The following is a 17468-nucleotide window of genomic DNA, read 5'->3' as shown; positions in this document are numbered from 1 at the left end:
GGAGCCGCCCGGCGGGGCGCGCGCGGCCCGCGCAGCTTTCTCTGAAGCGCGCGGCCTTCCCCGAAATCAGCTGATCCGGAGGGGGCGGGGCCTCGAGCGAGGGGGCGGGGCGTTGTCCGCAGGGGGCGGGGCCGGACCGGGGTGACCCGCCCATGTCCGGGGTCCGTCCCGGGTCGGGCCGTTCCCGGTGCTGACCCCAACTGGGCTGAGCTCAGCCTCGCCAAGGTCGGGCCCTCCCCACCCCACACCAGCCTTCCCTGTCTCGGGTTAATCCACGCCCACTTCCAAACCATTTTTCCCAGTCCCAGACCACTCTCTTCCCAGTCCCAGGCTGGTCCATGCCCAGTCCCAGATCAGTCGGTCCCCAGTCTCACATCAGTATCCCCAGCCCCGGATCAATCCGTCCTCAGCCTCAGATCAACCTTCCCCATTTCCAGATCAGTCTCCCCAGTCCCAGATCAATCCAGTCCCATACCAGTCTTCCAAGTCCCAGACCAGCCTCCCCAGCCAGTCCCAGATCAGTTTCCCTAGTCCCAGATTGGTCCCTCCCCAGCCACAGACCAGTGTCTCCAATCCCCGCTTCCAGCTCAGTCCTGCCCCATTACCAGATTGTTCCATCCCCAGTCCCAGATCACTCTCCTCAGTCTCAGATTGATCCCTCACCTGTTTCCAGCCAGTCTCCCCAGTTTCCAGCTGGTCTCCCCAGTCATAGCTCAGTCCATTCCCAGTCCCAGATTGGTCCCTCCCCAGCCCCAGACCAATCTCTCCCATCCCAGATTGGTCCGTGCCCTGTTCCAGGTTAGTCTTCTGATTCCAGTTCAGTCCATCCCCTGGCAGATCCTAGTTCCCTCCTGGATCAACCCACAGTCCTGGATCATTAGCCCTGGCTATTCCTACTGTTCCCAAGCCAGACTCAGTGCCCTGGCCGTGTCCAGCTCCCCCAGCCCAGCCTGGCCGTGCCCAGCCAGGGCTTCTGGCCATAGCAGCGCATAAAGGACCATCTGCAGCCTGACTTCAGAGGGGGTTTTTTTTTGGGATTACCAGATTACACTCAGATTTCTTGGAAGAAAACCATAATTACTCCCATGTGGGTAATACAGAGAAATGTGAAATGTATGGAGCTGCACAGATGGTTTAATAAAAGTAAAGATCCAAGGTGCACAACCTTTCCTGTCATTTCTAATAAAGAAAGGCTGTAACAGTCCTTGTTTTTAAACACCCGACTGATCCTCATCAGATCCCTCCCCACGAGATTCAGGGAGAGCCAAAAACATCTTTTGCAACCAGATGCGGTCAGGAGCATTAATTCTCTTCTTTGACAAAAGAAATGTTGAACTTTTTTGCAGGGGGGGTTGTATCACTGTCCCTCACAACATTAATCCTGCCTCCTCGTGCCAGATGGAGATATCACTGTAAAAAACCTGTTAATTTTGTAAAAGTTGGGGCAAATTCAGGACATTTAAAAGGGTCTTCATATAATCAAACCTCTCCATCCCCTCTGAAGACCAAAGACCTGGAAACACAGCAATGGAGTGGGGTGACCCCATCACTTCATTTTGGCTCTGCCACTTCATAGGCAGCCTGGAAAGGCAACATCTTAATTCTCTGGAGTAAGGATAAAATAATAACTCTGTTAAGATGGGTTTTCAGGCATTTAGTTTAGGCTGGGAGTGAGATGCCCCACAGCCCTGCCCATGGCTGGCAAAAGAAGACATGGATGCCAAGGGGGAGCAACAGGGCCAGGAATTTTTTGTGAACTATTTCCCCGTGTGTGAACAACACCCTGGGAAGCTCATTCATGCTTCAGTGGAGTGATTTTCCTTGTGCCAGAGGCACCAGGCTTCCGGGAAAGCTGATGTGGCACAGGAGAGCTGAGCAGCCAAGTGTGCAGTGCTCTTTGCAATGCAGAAAGGAGTGGAAATCAGCCTGGTTTTACCTGCCCCAGGGCTTGCATTCCAGCTCCCAGAAAGCCTAAAGCCACCACAGGTCCCACTGATGTGGCCAGAGTGGAAAAATATGTATATTCACCGAGGTCACTCCGCAGATTTGGGGGAAATTTGGTTTAGATGCTGTTTGGGCACAGTTGTTGCTATGATGCCAGGCATGGGGGATGCTGCAGTTTACAGGGAGCATCCCTTGTGGTACCCCAAATCTGGGGGATTTTTCCAAGTTTTGCTTTGGTGCCACGGTTCCTTGGGGAATGTTTGAATCCCAGGATGGGCAGTTGTGGGACAGGAAGGACATTAACACCCAGGCTGGAGCAGGGACAGCACAGACAGCACTCTGTGGAGGTTATCACACCTACTGCAGACCCAATCTCTGTTATCACCCATCTCCAATGACTTCCTATTAACACCAGAAACCCACTTTCTTCTCTTTTTTCTTCCTGTGTGCAAGTTCCATTTTTCTGCTTCCTGAAATGATAACGGAGGCTCTAAATCCAGTATTGATCCAATTTGCTCAACCTCCCTTCAGTCCGCTCCATCAACAGCTTTTTATGGGCCTTGATCTCATTAATTGCTTTCCCACACAGAGCAAGCTGCAGGCACAAACCATGGCATTAGTCCCATGTGGAATAACAGCCACAGGGACCCTTTTCTCCATTGGAAAAGGTGGGAAAAGCTTCCATATTTCTTTTTCCCAGAATTCTATATATAATGGCTAAACATTGAGTCTCTAAATCTTCTGATTTTGCTGGTGGTTCTCATCAAGAAAATGAGAAACAGGACACATCAGCAGAGCGGTCATGTCATTCCATCTCTCTGTTCCCACTAGGAATACCACAAATCAAGTCCAGCCATCATCATGCTTTTAATCAGTCTTGTCTTTATTAGGATTTGGGTGAGTCACTCCTGGTGCTGTTACACTTCGAGTACTCAGAAGTTTTGATTAGGAGAATTCCTAGAAATATTTTTAATGCCTTTTTTCTCAGAAGGAATTTCAGAACAGATATTTTTGAGAAGTCAAACAAGGTATTTATAGTAAAAGGGCAAAGTGGCATGGAAGGGTTGAAGGTTTCCATGTGGAAGGGCTGAATGGGATGAGTCCCCTTCCTTATAGGACAGGTAGGGGGATTCCTGCCAATGAAAGCCCTGGAAATGAGTTTGGGATGAAAAGCAGGACATGGTCACAGTCTTTTGATATTAAAAAGTGCTGTAGGAGAGGGGCAGCATTAAACTGGTCCATGGGTTAACTGAGTCCAACCAAGCAATTGGCTTTTTTTGCTAACAGGGACATTCAGATCAGGCTCAGGGAAAACCCAAAGCCTCTTTGGCTCTGGGGATGGAAGCAGTGGGACAGGCAGCCTCCAGCACTTCTGGATTTCCCCCCTCCCTGTGGGTGGGTTAAGAAAAATGCCAGACATATGTTTGCCAAGGACAGGCTTGACCAGGAAAGTCCAAGAACATCGAGGCACATCTGCAGCCCCAGGAGCCCCCAGCCCATCTTCCCATCCCTCTGGGTGCCAGACAGGGCTAAGCAGCATCTCGACACCCAGGATTCATCCCTCCCTCCTCAGGGCAAGCTACATCGGCCCAAGTGTCACTGCAAAGCAGAGGACAAGGTGGCCTTTCTCCATCTCATCCCATTATGGCTTTCCAAGGTCTGCATTCCCATGCCCTGCCAGAAGAGAGTATCGAGTATCAAGATGTCAGAGAGAGGGACAGGGCTGGCTGCTGCTCTGGGGATGAAAAGTGGCCGTGATCCATTGGGAATGGGGGAACAGGACAGAGCAAGACCCTGTCACCAATTAACTGGCTTGCCCAGGGGTACACACTGAGCTGGCAGCCAAGAGAGGGGTCTGTGAGTCCTGTCCCTCCAGCTCCAGCCCTGGAGCCCAGGGCCGGTGCTGGCAGCTTTCTGCCCCAGACATGAACCCCCAGAGGTGCTTGGCAAGGGGAAGTGAGTTTTCCAAGTCCCAAGGCCAACGCCTGCCCAAGAGCAGCCAGCTGCTTATCTGTTCATCCATCTGCTGCCGCCAGTGCCACCTGTGTGGCAGGGAGGTGGGTAGGTGGGAGCTGCAGAGCGGAGCCAGGAGCAATCCCTGCTCCCCAGCTGCTGCTCCTTCTGCCCCTGCTTCTGCTGGCCCAGCAAGCGCTGCAGCTCCTCCTGGTCCTGGAATGGGTTCCTGCCATAGTCACGGCGGATCCAGGCACGATACTGTGAGGAAAAAGCCAAAACAGACTGCCAGGGTCACCAGGGGCTGAGACATCCCCAGGTAGGGAGCAGGACTGCAACAGTGGAAAGCAGCAAGAGCCAAGCAATGCCCACTGCAGCCCAGTCCCCCTCAGCAAGGGCCAGGGGATCCCCAGCCACAACCAGCATGCAGGAAAATCCCAATTTCACAGGAGTCCACACACATCGTACCACAGATGCCATGACTCCCCACATCTCAGCGCTCCCCACATTCCCAGCCTGGCACGGATGGGCCTGGAGAGCTGGCAGCATCCTTAGCCTCCCACACTGGCTGCAGCTGGGACAGCAGCTTTATTTGCTTCTCTTTGCCAAGAAGCCGCTGCAGTTCCTCGTGTGCCTGAATTCCTGTAAGGAAAGCTTCCCAACTCTTTCTCCCACAGGGACAAGCTGGACTTGCTGTCACGACCAGCAGGGCCAAGTTGGCTCTTGCAAGGTGAGGCAGGTTTGTTGTCAGAGCCTTTTCCTCAGCACCAGGAGCCTGTGGGGCACCTCTCCTCCCCACTCCTCATTGCAGCCAGACTGCTCTGGTGGCAGTTTGGAGCATCCAGGTGGCCAGGGGCCAGCTGGCAGCAGGCTGAGGTCTGGAGGTGGTTGAGAAGCAGGAGATGGTCCACAGAAATGTTTCCCGTTACTGCTGAATGAGAAACAGCCAGACAGCCCCAGATGGCAGCACCCAAGAGAGTGGGCAGGGACGGGCAGCTCTGCCAGGACCTGCCATGCCGGCTGTCCAGTGCTCACAGGGAACAGGCAGGGCTTTGCCTTCTCCCTGAGTAGTTGGGAACCAGCTGCTCCAGCAAGGGCTTACTGGGGATGAGTGGTAGGAGCACACCTAACAACACCAAACACCTTAAGAAAAGGATGGAGGGACCTGCAGGTGTAAAGGGGGCAGAGAGAGACTGAGCATCAGAGCCCTGCAACAGAGTAGCACAGGGACAGGCATGGAGTGCAGCTGGGGGAACCAGAGGGACAGGAAAGCAACCTCCATGAACTGCCCAGCCTTGGCACCCCCAGGGCAAGGTGCCCTTGCTACGGCTCTGGCTTCTCAAAACCAGGACAGCAGGATTGGTAGTTCAGTCCCGTCCTGCCAGATCTGGATGAATCACTACAGAAGAAAGTCTGAGACTGACCCTGGTGGCATCCCCCTCTCCTGCAGTCAGGGAAAGTCAGCTCAGGCAGAGGGGATTTCCACTGGGAATGTCTGGATTTCCCAAATCCACTCCCTCAGACAGTGGGACTCACCACAGCTGCTACACACTTGCCACCTGCAGACAGGAAGACCCCTGGAGCCAGATCTGTATTCCGTGCTAGAAAACAACCACTAGGAAGGATTTGTGACAGGATTTGGGGCAGGCAACCATGCCAGCTACTCACGGGGGAAACATCCTTCCCATGCAAACCATCCAGAGGGACGAAGCTCCACAGGAAGTCCAGCCTGGCCACCAAGGCTTGGTACCCACCGAGGCTCAGCACCCAACACCCAGGCTGGAGCTGACACCCCCCATCCAGTGAGGAGGGAAGGAGCAGGCGGGAGTGGGGGAAGCACCCTGCTGCTGCTGCTGCTCCCAGGGACTTCCTTTTAAAGCCAGAGCAAGAAGTGGTTACAGCCCATTTCCTCCAGCACTGACCACTAATCCACTGCCCTCCTCCTCCTCTCTCCCAGTGCCAGGAGCACCCAGCTCATTTGGGATAGCAGCAGAGGGGAAAAGGCAGCCTGGCCATGGTGTGCCAGCACCACAGGGGAGCAGGTCCATCACCAGGATGCCCATCTCTGCCCTCTCTCACATCCACACTGTCTTCTCTGAGCTCACTGACTTCCTTTTCTAACCTTACCCCTCAGCCTGCTGCTGCTCTTGGTCCCTTCCTTCCTTCTTTATCCATCAAGCCCAGATAAGCACCATTTGCCAGCTTGCAACCACAGCTGCACGCTCAAGGCGTTCTTCCTGCAGTGAGGAGCTGGCTGGACAGTCCCAGGGAGCATCTTCCCCGTTCCAGCCTCCCAGGGTCCCATCTGAGGTCCCTGCAATGAAGGAAACTGAGGCACCAAGGGATGCTCCTCACAGGTTTTAACCAACAAGGGATGAGACTTTTCCCCTGGAACAGCCTGCCCAGCCCTTATCCAGGTCTGCTCCCATACACTCTGCTTCCAAACTGCTGCCTGCTCAAATGACAGCTGGGCTAAATGGGGAAATTAAACCCCTGAGGCTCAGGTCATGATACCTTTGGTCCTGCATCCTAATGATACACATGGAAAACTACTCCAAAGCCACCAACGGGAACAATTTGCCACCTCCCACGGCCAAGGTGAGGCAGCGGCTGCTTGTCATGAAGCACAGCACAGGACACGGCATCGGATCCCAGGGGACACGGTGCCTACAGCACCCACCACCCCGCGGGACCCCTGGCCATCCTCCTCGGTTGACCTGCCTGCCAATCCCTTCATCTGGCAAAGGGGGGAGCTTGGAGCAGCCGGTCAGGCTGGAGCATCCATCCGGCTCTTCCCCTGCTCCAAATGCAGCTGTGGGTGAGTAATGCCGGAGCCCTCCCCGCTCCCAGCCTTTGCCCCCGGGGCCGTGCTAACAGCAGTCCATTTACGAGGGCCATTCCCTTCCCGTTGCTGCCACCGCGGGGAACACACGGGATTTCAAGGAAAAGGCAGCTCTTTCTAAATCGCACTGCTCAGGAAAACACATCCAAGCACCCCCACCCTTGGCTCTGCCTGGGTATTTCAGGGAAATGCTTGCAAATCCACTGGCAAAACTTTGAAGTGATGGCAAAGCATCTTCTAAGGGTGAAGGAGGAAAGCCTGGTGCCTGTTGAATCCAGTCTGGATTCTGGGGAGCTGGAGGAATAACTTGGATGGAGAGAGGACAGAACAAACCCCACATCACGGTCCGTGCTGGGACGTGGCCAGAACGTGGGAAGGGCTGGGGAGCGCTGGCCTGGCCAGGGGAAGCCCCGCAGGGAATCTCCAACACCACGGGTGTTTTGTAATCCCTTGGAGCATTTTCCACCCTCGTCTGCGGGCATTTTTGCAAGCTGGTGATAACGGGGCAGAGCCACATCCCTCATGTGACAGCGCCCGCCCACCACCGCAGCACCCAGGGAAGGGAAGTTGGTGTTGGGGAAGGGGCTGAACTTCGGGCCAATGTCACATGCTGGCCCTGTCTCTGTCCTGGGAGGAGAGAAATCACCCTGAAGGGAAGGGCTCAACATGGTTGAAGAGACCACCAGGTCCCCTCTGCCATGTGCCATGGGGCCATGGCACAATGCCCATGGCTGGAGTGGAAGAATGGGGGGGCTTTGCCTCCAGGGATGGGACCAGGTTTAGGGGTGACCTGGGCTGTGAGTTGCCTTGTACACATCGAGTTGGGGGTTACTTTTTCCTTCCAGAGGTCCATCTGTGTCCCATGTGCAGTTTGGGACCCCTGTCTCAAACCCCTTGGCTGCAGATCCCAGTGCTGGGTGAAGGAGCAGGGTCCAGTGTGGGAGGCTGGAGGACAGCCTGGTGGGAGCTCTGCTTTTACAGGCCTTTCCCTTTGCTTTTGAGGGATTTCTGGTTCCAAAGTGCAGCTCTGATCTCTGCTCTCTTGGTTAAACATGCCGCTGTCATTCCCAGCTGCCGGCAGCCAGCTTGGCTCAGCTACATCATCCCTCCCTTGCACAGGATGGGAATCCAGCCAGCCAGAGCTTTTGCTCTCCTAAAACCTGCTGCTCCACGTCATGCTGGGGAAGAAAGAGAAGATTTCTCCACCCACACTTGCTTCTGCCTGTCCCTGCCCCTAAAAGCAGAGGACTTGCTCTCAGAGGAAGCCCTGCCAGATCCAAGCACACACAGACATCCCGGCAGTGCTTGTAAGAGCCTTCCTCCCTCTCCTCTCCCCCTTTCAGCCTCCAGCTCCCGCTGTACTGCATTCCCGGGAATCAGCCCAGCTCCTTCCTGAGGCTCCCAGGGGACAAGCTGCTCTGCCATCCCTCCCACTGTGTCCTAACTGAACTCTCGAGAAAATAACTGTGGTTTTAAGGTTTGAAAGAGCCTTAAGTGCACTCACATAAACACTTCTTTTTTTCTTTTTTTTTTTTCAATTTTCTCTTTTTTTTTTTTTTTTTGCATGCAAACCCCCAAATCCCCAGGTAATAAATAACAACCCCAAAAGCCAGCTGGGGTAAACAGCTGGTCGTGCAGAGAGCTGCATGCAAAAAGAGGCCTGTCTGGCTGCAGACTCGTCCACCACATCTCTAAGGGGATATCAGGGCAGGACATACCTCCTGTAGCAGGGTCCTCTCATATTCCTGCAGCTGCTGCTGGAAGCCGGAGTTGGGGCTGACGTAGGGTCTCACAGCCTTGGTGGCAGCCAGGCAGCTCTCCCAGCCCAGCTCTGTCACTGTCATCAGATAAGCCACCAGGATGGTGGTGCTGCGGGAGACGCCGGCCAGGCTGGCACGGTGTGAGGGAGCAGCGTTATTCCCACCACGGGGGTTGGTGTGGGACACCCACGGCTTCCCGTGGGCACCCTGCCTTGCTGGGGTGCTAGCAGGGTTCCCTGGGCATGGATTGGGAAGGGGTAAGGAACTCTCTCCCTCTCTCACCACTGTTGGTGGCTCCAAGCAGGTGGCACCACCTTGTCCCACCTCTCTGAATGCTCAGGTTGTCAGCGCATGGACCACCCATCCCTGTGGGTCCAGGGAAACCTTCCCCTGTCACCCTCCCGCTGTTCCTTCTTCTCCTCTCCTCCCTCCCCACCACAAGTAATGTTTGAAGTCAAGGACACCTTTTGGGAGCACATCCCCACCTCCCAGAGGACTGATGGGACACGAGGAGGTTCCAGCAGCTCTCACCAATGGACGAGGCAGCCTCCCCCACCAAGCCGGCATTCGTGGATGAACTTGATGCTCTCCTTAAAATGCTGCAGCCTGCAAGGAGAGAGGCAGGAGGTGAGGAGGGGAGGGCTCTCCATCCCTGCCAGGCACCAGGACATCCTGGAAACTGCCGTTGTGTCACTCCCAAGGACTTCCCACCGCCCTGGGGCCACCAGTGTGGGATGGGAGCAGAGATCCTTCCTCTGCCAGGTGAAGGCAAAGGGGATGATCTTCGTCTGCTGGGAAGGAAGACCCGGGAGATTTCCCAGGGGATTTCCTGCTTCTTGAGGAAGCAAGAAAGGATGGTGATGCCATCAGAAAAAACAGCTCAGGGAGAACCCCAGGGGGACATCCTCTGGGGAAAGGTGTCATCTTATGCACTCTCCCACATCAGCACTCATTCTGTGCCATCATCTAAACCCTAATTCCCAAATGATGCCAAAAACACTTGCTTCCCTCCAAGAGAAAGATAGAAAGATGCCAGCAGGGAAGAAGGCAGGGAGAAGGGTGTCTCTGGAGGCATTTTGCCTGGAGGTCCCCTTTCCACCCATGCGAGGGCATGGAGAAGTGCCCGTGCTATGGAGGTAGAGCTGCCAGCAACAACACAGTCGTGTCCATGGATTGGTGCCTGCATTCCCAAAAACATAACCAGATACTGCTGGCAAGGCAGAGGGAGCACATCCACCCAAACCAGCAAAACAAGGGTAGGAGCCAGGGCTTTCTGATGGAGACCTGGAAAACAGGATAACTAACTCCATAGGCACTGATGGAATAGAGGTGGGTGTTTATGGGAGGGTTACGCAGGCTCCTGTGAGACACATCCCCCCTGCTCATCACTGCATGGGATGCTGGAACTGTTGAGCTTCCAAGATCCTACACTGAGCCAGGCATTCTTCTCCTCGGCACGTGTTTCCAACAAATGCTGCCCATTGCTGCTCACCCTCACAGCCACACTGGGCTCTGGGGTAGTTTGGAGGCAGAAAACCTAATACTGTGTCATTTATGCTGTTGGTGGCCTCCCTGACAACACAGCCCTGGGTTTTCCAGGAGAAGAAGAGGATCTGTTTGGCAGCAGCACCTCTGCTCTGGCGCCGGACTTCCTCTGCCTCCGCGTGATGGGGTGGGTGTGTTCCTGCACAGCCTTCCTGATTTCTCCGAAGCCAGGGCATGAGCTACAGCAGAGTTATTCCCACTGTGCCCCTCCCCAAGGGAGCTGGTTTCCCTGTGGGGACAAGGCAGAACCCTCCAAAATCTCCTCCATCTCTGCTAGCCCATGGAAGGGGGTGCTCTTTGCCTCGTCCTGGAAGTGCTGGGCTCATCTCCTTCTAAGAAACCAGCCAAGGATGAGTACATTCAGGAATCACAGGGGGTTCTGCTGTCCAGAAAGATGAGAGAGTCTCTGATACTGTGTTCACAGAGAAAATACTGAGCCTCTCAGGCCTGGAAGGAAATGTTTGTCTACTGCTTCTCATAATCTTCATCCTCCTCCACTGCAGCAGCATCTTTTGAGGCCTTTCCCTGCTTAAAATTTGTCCCAGGGCATTTCATCTTGTCCTACTTATCTTCGCAAGCAGGCAGCATCCCCCAGGGGCTGCAGGTGCTGCTCACACAGCTCCAGGCTCTCCAGATCCCAATCCTCCTCTTCAGAACCTTGGCAGGACCAGCAGGGAGGCCCCTTCCTTGCAAACACATGATTCTGGTGCCTCCAGCCCACTCCATGTGTGCAGCACCCTCTCCCAACCCATCCCACAGGGAGGGCAGTGAGCATTTCAGCCACCCCATCCATCCTCACACACTCCACAGGGTGTTTTCCCCCAGGCAGCCAGCCAGAGGAAAACTCCCCCTGTGCTTTTCCAGCCTTAAAGCGTGGGATCAGGCTCCTGAGCTCCTGAGTCACAAGCATCTTCTCTGCAGGACACAAGTTCACCAGGATTGTGAAATCCAAGGCAAAAACTGACATGCAGAAAATAGTTCCTTGAACAAGTCTTCCTTCCGGCAGCCAGCCTTATCTTCTTTTTTTTTTTTTTCCTTTTGTAGACATGCCAGAAATGCCAAGAAATGAGCAAAGAGTAAAAAAAATAAAACCCAAAAAACCCAGTTCTTGCTGAGGCAGGATTTTCTCGTAAAGCTTCTCTTTCCACTAAGCAGGAGCATGAGCAAGCAGAATCCCACCCCCAGGCATGGCTGCTCCCAAGGATGCTGGAAAAACCAGCACCTCCATAAACAGGGCTCACTCTGGTCCTTCTGCATCAAGTTTTGATGCTTTTTAGGATCTGATGCGACAGAAAAATCCCTTGGAGTTGCCCATTTGCTCGTTGAAATGGATGATTTATGGGTGCCCGTTGCCCAAAGCAGCAGCAGGATGGTGCCTCCCCCCAGTACCAGCATCCTACAAAATCCTGGAGCTCCCTTCCAGCACCTCTCTTCGGCTTCATCTCAAAAGCATCACTGCAAGAGTTATAATTATCTGTGCATTATATGGTGAAAAAAACACGTGTTTTTTTTTTAAATAAACACTTTCTTTAACTTTCCAAAGAAAATAAATCATTGTCTTTCTAACACTCCAATTTTCAACCCTGCATGGTAGAATAATTCTGAAACTTGATGGAAAACAAAATGCCCTAAAATGCTATTTTCCCCCTGGGAATACACCCTAGCTTATATGAAGCTCAGGAATGATACAGAATGTCACAGCACGAATGGACTAAACCTTTCTCCTGCATCGTCTGAACTTTTATTGACTGACAACCAGCAGCACACAATCTGAGAGGCAAAAGAATGGGAAACAACTTACAGGTTTTGACTGGATGAATCTGAGGCCGAGATACACAGATAGGTCATGTCCTGCAATACAAAGATGGTCATAGCAGTAAAATACCTCCAAGAAACATGAAATCCCCCCTTCTTTTCTTTTCTCTCTTCCCAGCTGACCCTTAGGGGAGGGGAAAGCTGAAAACCACTTTTGTGTACCATCACCCTCCACTCTGATGGGTGGGTGCATCCATCCCACCCCGGGCTATTTCTTCCTGTTTCACCCCAGAGGGCAGACCAGGCTGTGGAGGGCCACTACAATGCTCAGGAGTGCCCCAAAACAGAGCCAGCCCTTTCCCAGGGCCGTGAGCCCCACCAGGAAGACGTGTGTGAACACGTATTGACAAAGCCGCTCTCATCAATGAGTTATTTCCTCCCTGTCCTTTTAATCCACCATAAATCATCTGCCTCATGCTGGCCTAGGTCAGATCACTTTCCTCTCCTTAAAACATCACTTCCTCGATCCTCCCTGTTCTAAGCTAAAATTAGATCATTTTCATCTGAGGGGTTGCAGGTTTTTTTTGTCCTTTCTTAGCTAAACGTGTGGAAATCCTGCAGCCAGAGCACAAGGGATTGCCCCATTTCCAGCAGATCACAGCTGAAAGGTCCTCCCTGGTGGGTGCAGCCCAACCCCATGCATCATCCTCCAGCCCAGGAATCAGAAGGCTGGAAAAAGTGGATTATTTAAGGAGGGAAGGGGCAGAGCGGGATGGGCATGGGGATAATTCTGTGCTGGAAAGACCCATGTTGCAAAGACAACGCAGACTTTCCTGTGCACCACCTCTCCATCCCATCCATGGCTCCACGCCATTCCCGGTGCCAACCCGACCTCCCCGCAGCAAGAAGAGCCACCCCAATGGCAAAGCCACTGTGCCAAGCAGCGGAGCAACCAAACCAACCCCAATCCTCCCCCAAAACCCTGACCCACACACCAATCCATGATTAACTGCCGGGCTCCCGGTGGCTTCCCCTTCCCCGTGGGGCTGGGTGTCCCCATCCCACCTCGGGGAGCCGAGCCACGCATGGGAACGGTGCTGGGGTTTGCGGTTCCCAGCCCGGGGCCGTGATTGACACGTTGCTCAACCCACCATGCCTTTCCGGTTCCCCTTTCCGCACCCCTGCGGCTCTGCTCCGTGTTGTAAGCTCGTTGTAAGCTCCCCGTGTGGTTTGCTCCCCGTCTGGCAGTGCCCTGGGCTCAGCAGCCCCAGCTGCTGCCCCTTCTCCAGCCACCAGCCGTTCCTCTGCCGCCTCCTTCCTTCTCGCTCTCCCCCTCCATGTTACCCAATCCCTCAGCAGGGAAAAGGCTCCAGCTGGGGTTTTGCTGGGGCTCCCTCCCAGCCGTGGCCCCAAAAGGATGAGGGGCCTTGCCAACCCCCTTTGTTTTCTTCAGCATCCCAGGATTTGGGAGATGGCAGCAGGTCCAGCACCAGCGTGAAGAGCCCCCAGCACAAGAAAGACGTGGACCTGTTGGAGTGAGTCCAGAGGAGGCCACGGAGGTGCACTGAGGGCTGGAGCACCTCTGCTCTGGAGAAAGGCTGGGAGAGCTGGGGCTGTTCAGCCTGGAGAAGAGAAGGCTCCAGGGAGACCTTAGAGCCTGTCCCAGTGCCTAAAGGGGCTCCAAGAGAGCTGGAGAGGGACTTTGGACAAGGGCCTGGAGAGTCAGGACAAGGGGGAATGGCTTCCCACTGGAAGAGGGCAGGGTTAGATGGGACATTAGGGAATAACCCTTCCCTGTGAGGGTGGTGAGGGCCTGGCACAGGTTGCCCGGAGAAGCTGTGGCTGCCTCATCCCTGGAAGTGTCCAAAGCCAGGTTGGACAGGGCTTGGAGCAACCTGATCTAGTGGCAGGTGTTCTGGCCGATGGCAGGGGGTGGAACAAGATGCACCTGTGGGACTGTCCAGGCAGGATTTGTGCACAAGAGACCTGCCCTGCACCTCTGGCTTCGACCCACGGGCTGCTCCCTCCTGCCTCAGTTTCCCAACTGGCAGTCCGGGAGGCCGCAGCGCTCTGGGGTCAGCGGGAAAGGAGGGACATCCTGGGGGATGTCCCGAGCTCCGCCGCGTGTCCCCCCCGGCCTCCGGGGCTCCATCCGCGGGGCACCGCCGCCCTCTCGTGGGGACCCCCCGGCAGCACCAGGCACACTCCGGGCCGGCCCCGCAGTGCCACGGGTCCCACCTGCACCCCAAAAAACACCGAGCGGTGCCTGTGACCCCAAAACACCCCGCTCCGCCCCCTCCCCAAAGCCAGCGCCGAGCCCCTTTGGGTGCAACTCATCGTTGCACGGTGCAAAGCGGTGCAAATCCAGCATTGCTTCTCCCTGCCCTGTCCCACACCAGGAGAAGCCCCTGGGTGTCCCATCTGCACCTTCCTAGCCCGTGCTCCTCCCGGGTGGTCCCCCAGCACCCCCACTCACCTCCAGCACAGGCTTGGCACCGTTGTGGACAGAGAGGATGTGGGTCACCCCATTCCTCAGCAGGTTTTCATGGTCCTCGGAGTCTGGAAGCAGGAGCCACATGGGAATCACCTGCCCTCCCGGGAGATCTGCTGGACCACGCACCCACCAACAACCCACACCCATCACTCCCAGACCCCTGACTTCCTCTCACCTCACACGGTGCAGGGAAGGAGACTGGGCACCTCCTTCCAAGCAAAATCCCCTTTGGAAGTGCTGGGTACTCAGCAGGCTCCTAAAGCCACGCCCCAAAACCAGAAACTGTACTGATAACTTGGGAAAGGCTGTGGTGTCCTTGCTGCTGAGGAGGTTTCCAGCCACGCCAAGGGCTTCCCGGTGTTCCAGCATGGCTAGTGACAGCAGCTCCTCATGGACATCCCTTTCTTGGGCTAAAGTTACATTGGATCACTTGCAATTGAGATGGGGATTTGGGGGGGCTTTGGATCTTTGGAAGACACTGAGGAGCAGACACAGGGAGCCCCCATGGAGAGGGAATCCTCCAGCCCTGCCAGCTAACCCAGGGATCCCACAGCACCGCAGGGGTGTGGCAGGGAAAGGCACTTACCACGGATATTCCCGAGGTAGAGGCCTGTGACAACCTGGGGGGGGTGACAAAAAGGAGAGAGAGTTCAGACAGCACAAGGTGCATTCAACATGGTGGGAGCATGAAGCTGCATATGTGGTTCCAGCAGGACCACGAAATCTGGCACCAAACTCCTCAGGCCATGACAAACCAAACAGCTAAATTATGAAGCACCTTAATTAACAACGAGGAAAGGCTGAGCCCACTCAAACCACCATCCCAAACCCCTCCAGGAGTGCAAAGCTTAGGAAAACTCAGCACAGAAACAGAAGGGACTTGGGTGTGCTCCTATAGAGTTTCAAAGGTTGCATCTGCCAGCTGGGGATAGATGGGCACAGGCTATTTATAACACTTTTCTGGCCAGGATGTTGCAGTAAGAGACACCAAGGCTGCAAATTGGGTCTCCAGCTTGCCACTGTGGGGTTGTGAAGGAGAAAAAGGGGCAGCTCAGGGTATTTCTGAGGTATAAGAACCCACAAGAGCGTTTTTCAGAGGGACAAAAAAGAGAGAGCTGGACTTGCTGGGATCCATCCGGCAAAAAACCCCTGGTTTGAGAAGTTTCAGGAAAGGTTTTCAGCAGCCCTGGGTCACATCCAGCCCAGCTCTACCATTCAGCTGAATCCCAGCCTGCTCCTGGGTGCAAACAGCTGGATCCAGCACAACTTGTACAGCTCCAGCTGTTACCACTAGAAAGGAGACGTCAAGCCCTGCATATTATCATGTCCAAAGTGGGATCCTACAAAAGTGTCTGCCCCTGGCAGCAAGAGCCCAACATCCCCAAGAGGGTTTGGTGGCACCAGGGGGGGCTGTAAAAGCTACTTTGCCGATCGGGCTGCATCTGCAGGGGGTGAAACCCAGGTCTAAAGCACACCAGAGCCATGCAGAGTTTGCCCTGATTTGATCTTTCTGTTGTTGTCCCAGAGTCTAATTTTAAACTGGAGAATGCACATACCAAGAAGTTATTTCAGGATACTAACAGAAACCGATCCTCTGCCAGCCCTGGAGGAACAGGCACCAGTGAAACCCCACTTCCCACATCGCTGCCGGGCACAGACACACCCTGGGAGTGATAAGGGGGGAATTTCCCTGCAGGGACCCCCCTGTCAGCCCTAAGAATGAGAATGCCATGGCTTTAACTCCCAAGGAATGAGCATTTAACACCAGCTGTCACTCTCCTGACACCTGCAGACACTTTGCTCCTCACCTCTGATACAAACCTTAGATATAAATCATTATTTGTTTTCTCAATTTCCTTTCTTAAGTACTTAGAGTTTCAAAGGGGAGCAAGAAAGGGACGATGCAAATAGTTGTATTTATGGAATCGTGGTGGCCTGGGAAGAGTATCTACAGGCTGCAGGAGAAGAGGACGTGCTGGCCAGCATCCCACTGCCCCTGGTACCTTGCTCATTCCACTCCCCATGGGCTTTCTCTCCCCTGGATCTGGATTCAGGCGGTTTCTTGGTCTCCAAGGCTACCTGAAAATAAACACCCGAAAATCCCAGACAGGATGGTGAGATCTGACCCTCTCCTATGGTGCTTCCCTCTGCCAAGAGCAGGAGGAAGGGGAACATGTACCAGGAGGGGAACATGCAGAGCCCTGGCAAACTCAGCTCACCTTCAGGCTGCTCCAGCTGATCCTGCCACTGCACTAGCAAAGGGAACACAGGAGTGGCTGGTGCCGGGCAGGGGAGGGCGAAATAAGGATCCGGGGCCGTCGTGAGGCTCAGGTTTCCCTCCCAGGGTCCCTGGAGCTTCCACAGCCTTTTGGGAAGGACAGGCTTGGGAGGCATAACTCCCTGGTCCCAGCAATGCTGCCCGGTATTCCCTCTGGGATGCTGCATGCTGGCACAAGCCCTGCATTCAGTGGGATTTCTCTTCCAGTCATGCTGATTGCTCCCGGTCCCAGGGATGAGCAGAATTCAGAGCAGGGCCTGGAAAACCAGAGCGTGGCACAAACAACATGCAGCCGATGGAACACTGAGGATGAGCCCATCTTCCCTTCCCTCTGGGAACGGGGATGAGAGGAGCTGTAAAGCAATGCTGCAACTCCAGCGTATGCTTCCAAACCACCATTTTCCAGGCAGGAACACCTGGCAGCTCACTGTCCCTCTCCCACATCTGTGCCACCAGCCTGCCAGAGGCAGGAGCTGTGTGGAGAGCAGGGAAGAGCAAATCACAGGCACAGCAAACACCCCCACAGCCATCACCAGCCTGCGATTCTGTCACCCTCGGACCACCCTTCTCAGCACCCTGGAGGCAAATTTATCACTTCAGGGATTTTTCAGATGCAGGAAAGAGAGCTCACTGCTTAACTCCAACCAATTTATCTCACCTTAAAAACCTTCCCCAAATTTAAAGGCTGGCCAAGAAATGGCTGAGACTCCACATAGCAACTAAACACATTTACGGACTTGAAACCACATCAGGTTTCCTGGTAGATGCTTCCTGTCATGGGGAAAAGAGCAAAGTGAAGGTAAAGCTTGCTTTAGTCTTCAGAGGGGCATTTTTAAACCAAAAACTTGCACAATCCAGGGGGCCCATCTCAGCCAAAGGGAGAAATTTGGCAGCAGC

General features: G+C 54.5%; 1 protein-coding gene across 1 annotated transcript; it reads right to left on the bottom strand.

Annotated features, from left to right (window-relative positions):
• Positions 1-2803: 2803 nt before the first annotated feature.
• Positions 2804-16549, bottom strand: LOC114060807 (dual specificity protein phosphatase 22-A-like). The gene is made up of 8 exons (XM_027890612.1): positions 16513-16549; positions 16297-16372; positions 14880-14913; positions 14276-14358; positions 11846-11895; positions 9031-9105; positions 8458-8629; positions 2804-4158 (listed from the first exon to the last, which is right to left on the bottom strand). Exons 2-8 carry the CDS (start codon positions 16315-16317, stop codon positions 3952-3954), a joined length of 642 nt encoding a protein of 213 aa, XP_027746413.1. The 5' UTR covers positions 16318-16372; positions 16513-16549; the 3' UTR covers positions 2804-3951.
• Positions 16550-17468: the final 919 nt, after the last annotated feature.

This window comes from Empidonax traillii, unplaced genomic scaffold, assembly GCF_003031625.1.
Source record: "Empidonax traillii isolate 1590-97213 ecotype Southwest subspecies unplaced genomic scaffold, ASM303162v1 scaffold13:size3042203, whole genome shotgun sequence".
Lineage (NCBI taxonomy): Eukaryota > Metazoa > Chordata > Aves > Passeriformes > Tyrannidae > Empidonax > Empidonax traillii.
Note: the sequence above shows the minus strand (reverse complement) of the source record. Positions and strands in the feature narration are given on the sequence as shown.

What these genes read in the sequence shown, in the direction of transcription:
- LOC114060807 (XM_027890612.1), bottom strand. Translation starts at nt 16,317, where the DNA reads ATGGGGAGTGGAATGAGCAAG. An exon ending in GTGCCAAGCCTGTGCTGGAG is followed by an intron (nt 11,896 to 14,275) that starts GTGAGTGGGGGT and finishes TTTGTATTGCAG; the next exon opens with GACATGACCTATCTGTGTAT. An exon ending in GATTCATCCAGTCAAAACCT is followed by an intron (nt 9,106 to 11,845) that starts GTAAGTTGTTTC and finishes CTCTCCTTGCAG; the next exon opens with GCTGCAGCATTTTAAGGAGA.